The sequence below is a fragment of the Triticum aestivum genome, chromosome 7B (assembly GCF_018294505.1).
Source record: "Triticum aestivum cultivar Chinese Spring chromosome 7B, IWGSC CS RefSeq v2.1, whole genome shotgun sequence".
Classification (NCBI taxonomy): domain Eukaryota; kingdom Viridiplantae; phylum Streptophyta; class Magnoliopsida; order Poales; family Poaceae; genus Triticum; species Triticum aestivum.
Window position 1 is genome coordinate 43,666,895 of NC_057813.1, and position 12,795 is coordinate 43,679,689.

Here is a 12,795-nt window from a genome sequence, read left to right on the forward strand (position 1 = left end):
GCTAAGCGCATTAAATAGCTTAACAACTCTAGGCCCCAATGCATAGTGCTTGGATACAAGGGACTATTTTTAGTCTGACTAAAAATAGCCTCTTTTAGAGGCTAAAGTTCCAAGCACCCCTGACTAAAGAGAGGCTAGGACTAGTCTTGAGGCTAAACGGGCATCTCAGCGCGCCCTTCCTGATTTTCATGGGGGTGGGCCCCGCCTCACTCCTAATCTCCAATAAAAATAACGCCATCTAAGTAAAGTCCGTTGATTCCATAACCATAGGTCCGTGCGTGTAGCATTACTGTTCTGTAACATAGCTTTTCTTTTAAAACGAAGGCCAAACAAAAACAACTGCCTCTGCAACCATCTAGTATTTTATTATTCGATAATTGCAATATATATATATATATATTCTAAGTTCAGTACTCAAATCAAAGATTCTGTTGGTAACATGGCATTCAAATTGCGTGAGTCAGTCCCGTAGACCAAACTCAAATTGCGTGAGTATCAAGTGGATGTCCATATTAATGGTAAAAGCAGTAATACTTGGGGCTTTTTTATTTCACGGGATTACGGAAGCGTAGGAATAGGAGAAAAATAGGAATATGTTAGGATTGCATGTGCAAATAAAGGGATTATGAAAACACGTGATTTTTGCGGAATGTCTTCTTGGTTCACCTGGATCGAAAAAAATACATGAATTCCAAAATCATAGCCAAATCAAAGTTAAAACAGGCGCAAAGGTAATATTAGATTGTCATTACGCAACTTATGTTTTTTTCCTTATTTGTTTATGCATAGGAATGCAAAAGGGTTTATATGGATCTAGAAGTTTATTTCTTTTTCTTTGAAACTCAATCCAGGTTTCTCTATTTTTTTTTACTATGAGTCATTCATTTGAATCCAAGAAGGGTGTCCTATTCTTATGTTTTTTCATCGGCTTTTTCTGTGAATCAAAGAGACCCTTACAGAAGTAAAGCAACTCTCATTGTATTCGCAAAAAAAAAAGCAACTCTCATTGATTGATTTATTATTGATAGTATTGATGCCGCCCCCATGGAACTGGGAACGATCGATACATGGACAACAGGTAAATCAAGCGCCGGAAACGGCCGCCGCCGGCGGATCGACGGCGTCGACCTTGACCTTGAGGAAGTCGATGGTGCGTTCCCCGAGCGCGAACGCGTCCCAGAAGCCGTCGGCGAAGACCTTGGCCTGGAGCTTTTTGTACATCGCCGGCCGGTCCCCGTCGATCAGCTCGGGCGACGGCTCGAGCACCTTGTCCGGCTCCGGCTGGTAGAACACCGCCAGCGACACCCGCTCCGCCTCCTCCCCCGGCGCCATCACCCGGTGTACCGGCGCCCTGAACGCCGCGTTGCTCATGATCTCCATCTCGTCGCCGACCACGACCAGCAGCTGGTGTCGGCCGTCGCCCAGCACGGGCACGTCGACCCAGCTGCCGTCTTTCAGAACCTGGAGGCCGCCGACTTGGTCGTCGAGGAGGAGCACGGTGACCACGGAGTTGTCGGTGTGGGGCTTGAGCCCGTGCACGAGGTCCGGGCGCGGGCAGGGCGGGTAGTAGGTGAACCGCGCGTACGACGGCATCCGGTCGCCGACCTTGTCCACGAAGAACCCATCCTCGAAGCCCAGGCACCTCGCCATGGCCGTGACGACGAGCTTGGCCACCTTCTCGCCCTCGACGCTGAACTCTTTGAGGAGCTCGGCGAGGTCCGGCGGGTGGGTCGGCCAGAAGCGGAGCTGCCGCGCGTCGTCCGGCCGGACCTGGAGGTAGAGCCGGTCGCACCAGTCGAGGACCTGCTCGTCGGTGTCGACGCGGTCGACGCCGTAGCCCTCTGGCTGGAACTTGCGGCCGCCGTCGTCGGCGTCGACCACGTTGCTGTACTCCTGCTTCGCCTCCGTCGGCAGGTGGAAGAACCCCCGCGCGGCGCCGAGGATCGCGTCGAGGAACGGGTCCGTCATGCCGTGACCGGTCACCGCGAAGAGGCCCCAGGAGTCGAGAGCCGACCGGAGCTTGTCGGCCTCGCTGGGGTCGGCGTCGGCAAGGCGGCTCACGTCCACGGTGGGGATGGACGGAGCGGCACGCTGTGCGGCCGCGGCGGCGGCCGGGCGGCCCTGCTGCTCCTTGAGCACGTAGCGGCTCGGCAGCTCCCCGTCGGCGGCCACCTCCTGCACGAGCAGGCCCTGAGCTTGATGCACCATGGTGGTGGTGTTAGGCAGCACACTCGTAATTCACCACTGCGTCGTCTACTAGATAGAACTCGAGGATGGCCTGGAGCTTGAGGCGAGTGGCACCTCCATTTATACAGGCTCGCCTGGGGATGAGCTCGCTGTACTCAGACGTGACGTCATCGATCGATGTACTCCCTCCGTCCCGAAATTCATGTCGCAGCGGCCATTTTGCAATTTACTCCTCATCCTTTTCCCGACAAAACCCGAAGTCCCTCTGTGTAGTTGTTTTCTTCCTCCTTGCTCTCCGACCGACTGGCGCCGCCTGCGCCGCTCCCCTCCACGCAGCTCCAAGCCGCCTGTGCCTTCTCTCCTTTCCCCGCGGTTCCTCTCCCTCCCCAGCGCCGGCGCCCTCTACCTTGCGCGCGTCACCGGCGCTCCCTTCCTCTCGCATGTCCCTCCGCATCGGTGAAAATGTGATTTTTCCCCTCCGGCACTCCGATCTGCAGCGGCCGTGCTCAATCTACGTCGGGGACTACCAAGACGGTGCGACGGAGCTGCTTCTGCCGGTCGCCTGCACGGAGCTGCTGCTACCGGTCGTCAGGTGAGGAGCGCGTCTCCTGCAGCCGCGGCTACCTGGCCACGCAGCAGCGGCGACGGGATGGTGGCGGCAAGGGGGATCCTCTGTCCGCTCTAGGACTCCACACGGCCAAGGGGGCGAGCTCCTCCGTCCGCTCTAGGACTCCACACGGCCAAGGGGACGAGCTCCTCCGTCCACTCTAGGACTCCACCGCCAAGGAGGCACGCCCTTGCATCGGGGAGGTGCTCGAGCTTGTCAAAGGAGGTGCTCGAGCTTGTCAAAGGTGCCCCTCCCCTTCCCCCTCCAGATCTGATTTGCTGGTGAATTGCAGGTTCAAGTCACTATCTTTGAGCAAGATTTCAGATTTCTGATAATTATACTGAATCTTGAAGTGTACTGTCAACTGAACGTATTGGCAGATTTTCATATTTAGACTGAATGTTTACTACTCCTGTTAATAACATACTGAATTTTTAGACAATTTAATCTTGAAGTATAAACTGAATGTTTAGACAGAGTTCTTATTCATGTCTAAGTATGAACTGAATGCTGCTCGTCTTTAGTACTGCTACTGCCTGCGGCTTGAAGTGTCGTGGCGGGGGAGCTAAGGGAGGTGGCCAGGTCCTGCTGATTCACTCGGTGCCTCTGACAGTCTGATGTCCTGAGGTTTTGAGGCGATTCTGCTCTCGTTTTGCTCGGTGGTTTCTGTCTGGGGAGCTGCTGATTTGGTAGTCTGCCTCTAGAAATGTTTGGAGTTTGTCTGGTAGTCCATGCGTGCTTCATCATGAATTTTCAGAGCATTTGCTGGTGGTTCAGATTTCTGTCTGGGCTTCAGACCTCGGTCTGAATTTGTACTAGTTTTGAACTGAAAAAACAGAGAGATCTAGGTGTGAACTATGAACTAGGAGTTGTACTCACACTGCACATAAAGAAGATGTTGTAAACTGTCTTGGTGAATTTGTCCCAATTGCAGAAAATTCAGTCATTCTAACTGCACATAAAGTAAATTTTAGAATGACTGAATTTTAGAATTTGTTCCAATTTGCTGAAAATACTCCGTGTTCAAGTTGAAAATGGCTGTGGAGGATTTTAGAAAGTGTCATTTGTAATCAGTGTGCTATCTTTTGAGTTGCTGTTCATGGTGGGAAAAAAAGAATGTAGCTTAATCCTGCTATCAAACACTTTGCTCTAACCACTTCTACTCATAATTGTTTGAAACATTATTCACTGTAGTCTCAGTTAACTGAATTTTCTGAAGTCATTTTCCTGCTCACAAGTTGACAGAAAACTGTTTGAAACAAATTTTGACACAAGTTGACTGAAACAAATTTAGAAATCATAGTGCTCCTGTGATTTAGATTCAGTAAACATGACAGTAAAATTGCTCTAAGAGTGCTGACTAAATAAAGGGCTTGCTGTATTAAGCAAATCAATTGACTAAATGCATCTTTAGCTGAATTTACTAAGGTAATATTGGCTGTGTGAGCTGAATTCACAAGGTGAGCATGTGCTACGGCTGTGCACTAACAGTGAGCACATTACCAGTTCTAGTGCATCCTAGTGAAAACCTACCCCAGTCCAGTGCATCCTTTCATATAAATCCATGATGCACATAAATTTGGTCACAGTAAGTACTCCAACAGTGATTACAGTCAAAGTGAATTTCAGATGATTGCTTTTTCAATTACCAGTTCCAATTTCCATTCAGTGTAATTCACTTTCAATTTCAGTTTTTAGTGCAATTCACTTTGAATTTCAACTAACTTTCATCTGGACTACTGTACGACTTTCCTATCAGCCGCCAGCAGCAGCAGCAGCAGCACAGGCGTGGGAAGGCAATTGGAGGCAGCAGCAGAGTTCGTGAATCGGGGGGCGTCGGCATCGGCCACCACCAGAAGAGGCGTCGCCGACCACCAGCAGCAGGTGGTTCCCCTTCTTCTTGGTGCTACTCGTCAGCAGCAGCTGGCGGTCGAAGCGGGCCTTCGCGGGGGCGATGCGCGGCAGAATCAGGGGCGGCGACCTGTGTCCTAGGTGGCGCCGGTCCTGCTCATTGGTGGGCGGGCGGCGGAGATCCTGCTCGTGGGTGGCGGAACGGCGCGCCGGCGGTGGGCGGCGGAACCAATTGGCCGAGGCCCCGCTCGTGGTGGGTGGGTGGCGGAGGTCCTCCTGGGCGGGCTCGTCGGCCGCGCAGGGCATGTTTGTCGGCGTCCTCCTGGGCGGGCTCATCGGCGGCGCAGGACCTGCTCGAGCAACGGGCGGCTGGCCATGGGGGGTGGGGCCGCGTGGGCGATGGACGGAGGAGGAAGAAGGGGACGGGGACTTATTTGTCAGAGCTTTAAAAGCATAAGGGCTTTTTTTGGAAAAACGCCACTGTACTGCGCTCACGACATGAATTTCGGGACGGAGGGAGTATGTGGTACGTGTCCACCAAACCGACTGGAGTGAGTGGGAAGGATATCGATTTGGTGTTATCATGCTCGGTCGGGAAGGGAAGGATGCATACTTACACATCCATCATTTCTTACGTTAGGCGCCGTATACAAGCGGTGCTATTTTTGGAGCCGCTAGGCATGCATGATCAACGAGGCTGGCGTAGGAAAATGATGGATGTATACTTCACACCCCTCCCTTCCACTCCCCTCCGCCACTCGAGCTCACCTCCGGCAGTTTGCGACCTTCTCCGCCATGGCAGGCACCGGATCAGACTCCGACCAGTCTGGATCCGTCGACTGAGGTATCGTCCCGTGTGAAGTGAGTTGGAAGGATATCGATTTCGTGTTATCTTCCTCGATCGAGGAGGGGAAGGATGCATACACATCCATCATTTCATTTCTTACGTTAGGCGCCGTACACTAGACCTACGTAACCTCCTACGTAAACTTACGGTTTGTTTCTTTTCTATAAAACTAATGACCCCCCCTGATTTTCGGGGGGATGGGCCTGGGCCTCTTTCTAATCCAATCTAATTAATCCAGATCAACTAATACGTAACTTTACGTAAGGGATTTACGTAGGTGTAGCAAAGCTCTTTTGAAGCCGCTAGGCATGCATGATCAACGAGGCTGGCGTAGGAAAATATCGTCTCCCGTGGCCCTACCTGGACCGTTGGATGTGATTGGTTTCAGCCTCACGATTTTCTTCTCTTTACTCTCACAGCGTCGTTTCCTCCATTATCTCGTTTTTGACGAAATGTACCGGCACTCCATTTCATTTAGTAAGAAGAGGAGGAACCGGCGAAGTTACACTAGTGCAGAACCGGGCTATAGCCCTGGTTCGTAAGGGCCTTTAGTGCCGGTTCTATAACCGGCACTAAAGGGTGGGGACTAAAGCCCCCCCCCCCCCTTATTACCGGTTCGGCTCGAACCGTAGCTAAAGGGCTACCACGTGGCACGAGCCAGGCCGACTTTGGGGGGTTTTGGTTTTATTATTTATTTTTCCTTTAGTTTTCTGTTTTCCATTTAATTCTTTTTTGTTTGCTGGTATTTTACGATACTACATATTGTACACGTTATACATATATATAAATAGAATTTCTCGTAGAACTAATTATATATATATATATTTTGAACTGTTAAGAATGAGATCAATATGCATGTGTATTAACTATGTGACTAGATATCGATAATGACGTAAAAATTATGAATAGTGTCCTGTCAAACGCGCGTACCCATAGCTGTCTATCAGTTTTGCTCCTTTCGGATGTCATCATGCGAATGTTCTCAAAAACGCAGTATGCACAATGATCTCTCCCATGTGCCTGCTTCAGGGCCTTTACCAGAATAGAATTTAATCAGATAATAATTAATCAAGCATGATAATTAATGGTATTGAAACTAGAATTAAAAAGATGCACTAATGCAGAACCGGGCTATAGCCCCGGTTCGTAAGGGGCTTTAGTGCTGGTTCTATAGCCCGAAATTAAATAGATGCATGGTAGCTAACTAGTACTACTTAATTAATTATACCTTGGATCGAAACCAATACAGCATTTTTCTCCATTCGCCTGGAACATCTTTCGAATTCCTAAACTTTGCCCAAGCCCTGCCCGCCAGCAAAGAAAATGAATAAACGAGTTATTAAATAGTTGATATCAGGAAATGACGAACTAAAGAGGCCGACATATAGTTAATAATAATTGAAATTACTTGTTGACTATCCCCTTCACGGTTGAGTAGGTGTGTTTTTCTTTAAGTAGTGAGTCTAGTACTTCAACTGTTCCTTCGTCAACTTTAATGATTAACAAGATCCAATGGTAACTGCATGCACACACGTTTGCATGTCTTAATTAAGCGGGCATGTGCATAACACTCATCATCTACCCTAAACCCCTATGCACTTAATTATTAACATCTAGCTAGCTAGTAAGTAAAAACAGAATTTGTAGTACAAGACAGTGTGACTCACGTGTAGTTGTAAGGAAGTAGTATATGTTCATTGGTATTGAGGCGCTTCAAGAACTCTAGCATGTTTTTCTCTACCTCTTCTTGATACCATTCTTATGACTATGTTTCTTCATTAATGGTATTTGGGTCAATGAACCCAATGCCATAGCGTCCAACTTTTTTCATTTCATACATCTTCATCCTGCATAATACCACAGAAAAAAATATAGTGAGGATAATTACAGATAATGATCGATCAGTGAGCACTACAGCTAGCTTGAGACTTGAATTACAGAAAGAAATCACTTACAGACAATACAAACTGACGATGGATTTTTCGAGTGTGTCTTGATGGAATATCTGAAATAGTTCTGAATACTCAATGGACAGAGTGAGCTTATGGAAGTAATACTCTTCCATGACTTTCACCATGAGGTCCTCTCGATTGTTACTCTTGGTAATTTTCATATACCAATCATGCAATTGATACATTCTCGTTGGGAGGTTCTTGACCTCCTCATGCCTTACCAAAGGTTGGCCGCGGGCATATTTCCATTTTATCTCCTCCTCTTTAAGCCCAGGCATGAGCTCAATCTCGAGAAGTTGTCCAACAGTGATACCGAGCATTTCAGCGTTCCGTCTATGCTCGTCGGTTATTACCAGCTGACCGGCGCCAGTACTCTCATGTGTTGGTACAACAAGCGGGGGGATCGATTGCGCCGCCTGTTCTCCTAGCTGGGGAACAGTTTTCCCGCATTTTTGGCCAGCTGCTTGGCTCGAGCTCGAGCTCGACCCTTTTGTCATGCTCGATGTGCCTTCCTGATTTGGCGCTCATAGTCTGAGTCAACAGGCTTGGGAGCTGGTGGTCGCGCCATACGAATAAAGTGGTCAATCTTCTCCTCGGGCACTTTCTCCCTTGGCCGCGGTGCTGGTTTTGGTGCGAAATGGGCCTCCACTTGGGCCTTCACTATGGCTTTGTTTTGCTCCTTGGTCATGTCGTAAGGCCTCTGCGGAAGAGGCGCGAGGCTTTTTGGACCATATTGAAATCGCTTGCCTCCGCTTGTACCTCATGTACTACCTCGACTTGTAGCACTACGCACCATAGCTGCGGCGACTCTCTTCTGTGATTGCTCAGGCAACGGAGACGGCTGACGCGGTGTCGGACTTGGAGGAGGAGGAGTGGCCTCACGCGTTGGCTGAGTTGAAGCAGGAGGAGTGGCCTCACGCGTTGGGTGAGTTGAAGCAGGAGGAGTGGCCTCACGCGTTGGATGAGTTGAAGCAGGAGAAGTGGCCTCACGCATTGGCTGAGTTGAAGCAGGAGGAGTGGCCTCACGTGTTGGAGGAGCGTGAGTCGTCTGCTCCTCGTCACCTCCTGAAATTTCAAGCTCTAGCTGACGCGGTGTCGGTGGCCTTCAAAAGATGATGCAATCCTTTCTCCATAGGATGATGCGATGTATGGCCTCTCCCAGTCGTCACCTCCAGGAATGTCAAGCTATAGCCCCGAATAATGGTCCACCACCTCATCAACCACGACACGAGCATAGCCGGCTGGAATCGTTCTGCAATGGTAGGTTGCTCCGGGGGGATATGTATAAGCAACGGCGTCCGCCGCCTTCACGGATATGTTCTTTATTTTGAAGTGTAGCTGACAGTTAGTGTTCTTCATGATGTCATCCATAGGGTATCTATCCAGCAGTATGTCGCCCGGGGCGGAACCCACACTGCTTCTCGGCATGGATGGGACGGTGCTATCCAATGCTGGATCATGGGCTAGCTGCGACCGCTGCTGAGACCCCCTTTCCTGGCTAAGCGAGTCGATCTGATCCTGCTGCCTCTGCAATTTGAGTGCCAAGTCCGCGTGCGCTGATTCTAGGCCTTGAAGTTGTTCTGCTTCCTGCTTCATCTGCTCGTCCTCCAGCTTCTTCTTCTCCTCCTCCTCCATCTTCTTTCTCGCATGGCTTCTGTAGTCGGCGTTCCACTCAGAAAATCCCTCATACCACGGAACAACGCCCTTGCCTCGTGTACTTCCCGGGTGTTCAAGATTTCCCAGGGCGCGCATAAGCTCGCCGTTCTCTCTGTTGGGCGTGAACACCCCCTTTCGAGCTTCTTCTATTGCTTCAACTAACTTTTCATCGGCTCCTGTAAGACATGCCTTCTTCGAAACCAAGCCTGTCTTCGGACCCAACGCTCCCCCATGTGCATAGAACCAACTTCTGCACCTGGGGGGGCCAGCTCAATGTAACCGGTGTGACCTATGCAACCATCATCTCTTGTTCAGACTTATCCCACTTAGGCATTGCCACCGCGTAGCCACCTGGCCCCAGCCTATGGAATTGCTCCTTTTTTGCGGCATTGGCCTTGTTTTTTCTGGACCGTTCCTTAGATAATTCTGATTCCTTGAATTTCACGAAATCATCCCAGTGTTCTCTTTGGTTCTCCAGTGTCCCCTTGAATTCTGGAGTCTTTTTTCCTGCTTTGACGTAGTCCTTCCATACAGTTTTCTTGTGGTTGTTGAATGCAATTGCCATCTTCCTAAGAGTCACGTCCTTGACTTTCTCCACATCTGCAGCTGTGAAATGATATGGTAGGGTGAAATGTTCCATGAGTTCTTCCCAAAGCGCATTTTTTGCTCTGTCATCAACAAAAGTAAGATCTGGACGGGGCTTTGATGGCTTTTTCCATTCTTGAAGGGAGATCGGGAGTTTCTCCTTCACAAGAACTCCGCACTGACGAACGAACTTGTTCACAATGTGCTTAGGCGCTATTGGTTCGCCATTAGTTTTGGTGGCATCGATATTGTACTTTACGCCCTGCTTCAACTTTTTTCCCTTGCCTCGCACTCTACCTGTAGAAGATTTGCTCGATCCGGAGGGCTGAAAAGAAGAAAGATCGATTCATTAATATATCTTCAAATCATTTAAAACATGTGATGATCACCAGATGCCTGCTTATATAAATATACCTCGCCGGTCTCCGTTTTATCAAGATCAACATTTTCTTCGCCATCATAATCATTAATTTCGTCGCCATCATAATCATTAATTTCGTCGCCATCATAATCATTAATTTCTTCACCATCATAATCCATGACTTCATCAATTCGGTCGTCACGATCGAATATCATATCATCGCCCTCCCCAGTATTGTTCAGATATTGGGAGCCGTCATCTTCTTCATTTCAATTATCCGGCGCGCGAGAGCGTATGATATCGAACAGGGCTTCTTCTCCCTCTCTGCCGGTATTGTCCGCCATAGCTTTTATTTAACAAATCCAGAAGAAATATAAAACAATTTAGTATTCAAATTACAATATGTATGCATGCAATCAATAAGAGGAAATCCTGAATCATAGTACATAATATGCATCGTCTCGAATAATGTATAATCTCGAATACATCGTCTCGAATATTATATATCGAATACATCACTAGCTAGCTAGCTAATAAAGATCGAATACTACAGAATAATCTAGGCCACTCGCGGTTCCTGAGGCACAGGCGGTGGACACCCAAAGAGAAGGAACCATCACATGATCATAGCTCCGGTCATCTCCCCAAAGACCCTGCCAAGTATTGGAGAACCTGACGTCCATAGCAGCCATGTAGCGACGGACGTGCTCGTCCTCCTCCCTGACACGGCGACGCACCACCTCCGGCGGGGCCGGCTCCCTCCGCACCGAAAGTGTCCCACGGGAACGCCACCAAAGGAGCTCAGGGTCGACGACGGGACCTGGGTTCCTCACCAAGCGGCGAGCCCCTGAAGGTAGCACCTTCTAGGGCCAGCCCGGCGGAGCCCAGTCCCGGACATGGGTCCTCTGAAGCAGGACATCGTCGTGAACGTGTCGACGGCGAGGAAGCGGGCCGGGCATCGTCGAGAACAAATACTATACGTCGCAAAACTAACATTTTTTAAATGATTGGATTGTGATTTCTTATATGCAAATTCTAAATTTGTATAACTAAAATTATAAGAAACTAAAAACTAACATTTCTATAACAATTTGAAATTATCTAATTCATCTAGCTAAAACTAACATTTCTTAAATTTCTGACATTTCTATAACATTTCTAACATTTCTATATACTATTTGACATTAATCTAATATAATTAATTAATTCATCTAAAACTTTGTATGAAAAACAGAAAAACAGAAAAAACTAAAAACTAAAAACAGAAAAATTGTGTGTATGTGTGTGCGCGCGCGGGTAGTGTGAGTGTGTGTGTGTGTGCGTGTGTGTAGTGTGTGTGTATGTGAGCGCGCGCGGGGCCGGTGCCAGCGGCGGCGCGTTGGATTGGAGGGAGGAGAGGCCGGGGGAGGGGCTCACAGCACACGCGGGCGAGGTCGAGGCGACAACGACAGCGAGGTCCAGGCGACGACGACGGCGACGGCGAGGCGATGTCGATCCAAGGCGACGGAGACGGCAAGGGGAGGGGCCGGACGGCGATGGCGCGGGACGGGGCGACGGCGCGACGGGGACGGCGACGACGGGGACAGCAACGACGCAGGATGGGGACGGCCACGGCACGGGACGGGGGCGGCAACGAGGGGCGGCGGCAACGGGGCAGAGGAGAAGAAGGAGAGAGGGAGAACTGACGAATTTTTTTTTGAAGTGTTTTCTTATATAGAACCTACCTTTAGTACCGGTTGGAGCCACTAACCAGTACTAAAGGTCTGCTTTGGCCAGGCGAAGTGGCGAGAAGCGCACCCCCTTTAGTACCAGGTGGTGGCTACAACATGTACTAAAGGCCCCCTTTAGTATCGGTTGTAGCCACGACCCGGTACTAAAGGGGGTGCGCTGGCGGTGCACAAGTTTAGTTCCAGCTCGCTAGTCGAGGAGCGCCGAGGCCAGTTTATAAGCCCCGACGCGGGCACTGCATTGAGCTCCTCTCCAATGCAGGCCTTCTGGGCCTACCCCTTCTACTCTGCCCTGTTGGGCCTACTGGGCTAGCGCGCCTGCATCCTGGCCCAACTACAGGTTGGGTTTCTAGTCGTATGCAGGCCGCTTTGGCCCAGTAGGTGGGCTTTTTTTATTTAGTTTTTGTCTCAACAAAAATTTAGTTTTTTTTGTTTTCTACTTTATTTATTTTCATTTATTTTTTTCTGAATATTTTTTCTTTAGGTACAAAAAATTACAAACTTTGTGTTAGTGCGAGTAGTTTTCAAATTTAAATAGTTTAATTTTTTAATTTAGTTTTTGTCTCAACAAAAATTTAGTTTTTTTCTTTTCTACTTTATTTATTTCTGAATATTTTTTCTGTAGTTACAAAAAATTACAAACTTTCTGTTAGTGCCAGTAATTTTCAAATTTGAATAGTTTAAATTTGAATTATTTGACGAACTAATTTGTAGATGAAGTGCATCCAGTTTTTACACATAAAATTTCTCCACGGTTCAAATACCAAAACACATAAGTACCCTAACTATTACAAAGATTCCCCCCGGTTTGTTCGAAGCGGCACTTTCCAGATATATAAGTCTGGAAAGTCACTACAGAAGAAAGTGATGACGGTGAAGCCTATCACATGCTAGTGTGGGATCTTTGGGTGTGAAACTTTTTCTTCACGTGTGTCCCTTTGCACCATAACCATGGACAATCTTCATCTTTTAACTGGATGCTCGGATCAATATTCACTTTGAATGGAGCAATTTCATCAAAT

At 48.6% G+C, this 12,795-nt stretch overlaps 1 protein-coding gene across 1 annotated transcript; it reads right to left on the minus strand.

The window, feature by feature from the left end:
* Positions 1-981: 981 nt before the first annotated feature.
* On the minus strand, positions 982-2,289 carry LOC123160917 (flavonol synthase/flavanone 3-hydroxylase). The gene has a single exon (XM_044578763.1). It carries the CDS (start codon positions 2,206-2,208, stop codon positions 1,084-1,086), a length of 1,125 nt encoding a protein of 374 aa, XP_044434698.1. The 5' UTR covers positions 2,209-2,289; the 3' UTR covers positions 982-1,083.
* Positions 2,290-12,795: the final 10,506 nt, after the last annotated feature.

Bases quoted from the DNA above. Each gene is read 5' to 3' on its own strand.
- LOC123160917 (XM_044578763.1), bottom strand. From the start codon at position 2,208: ATGGTGCATCAAGCTCAGGGCCTGCTCGTGCAGGAGGTGGCCGCCGAC.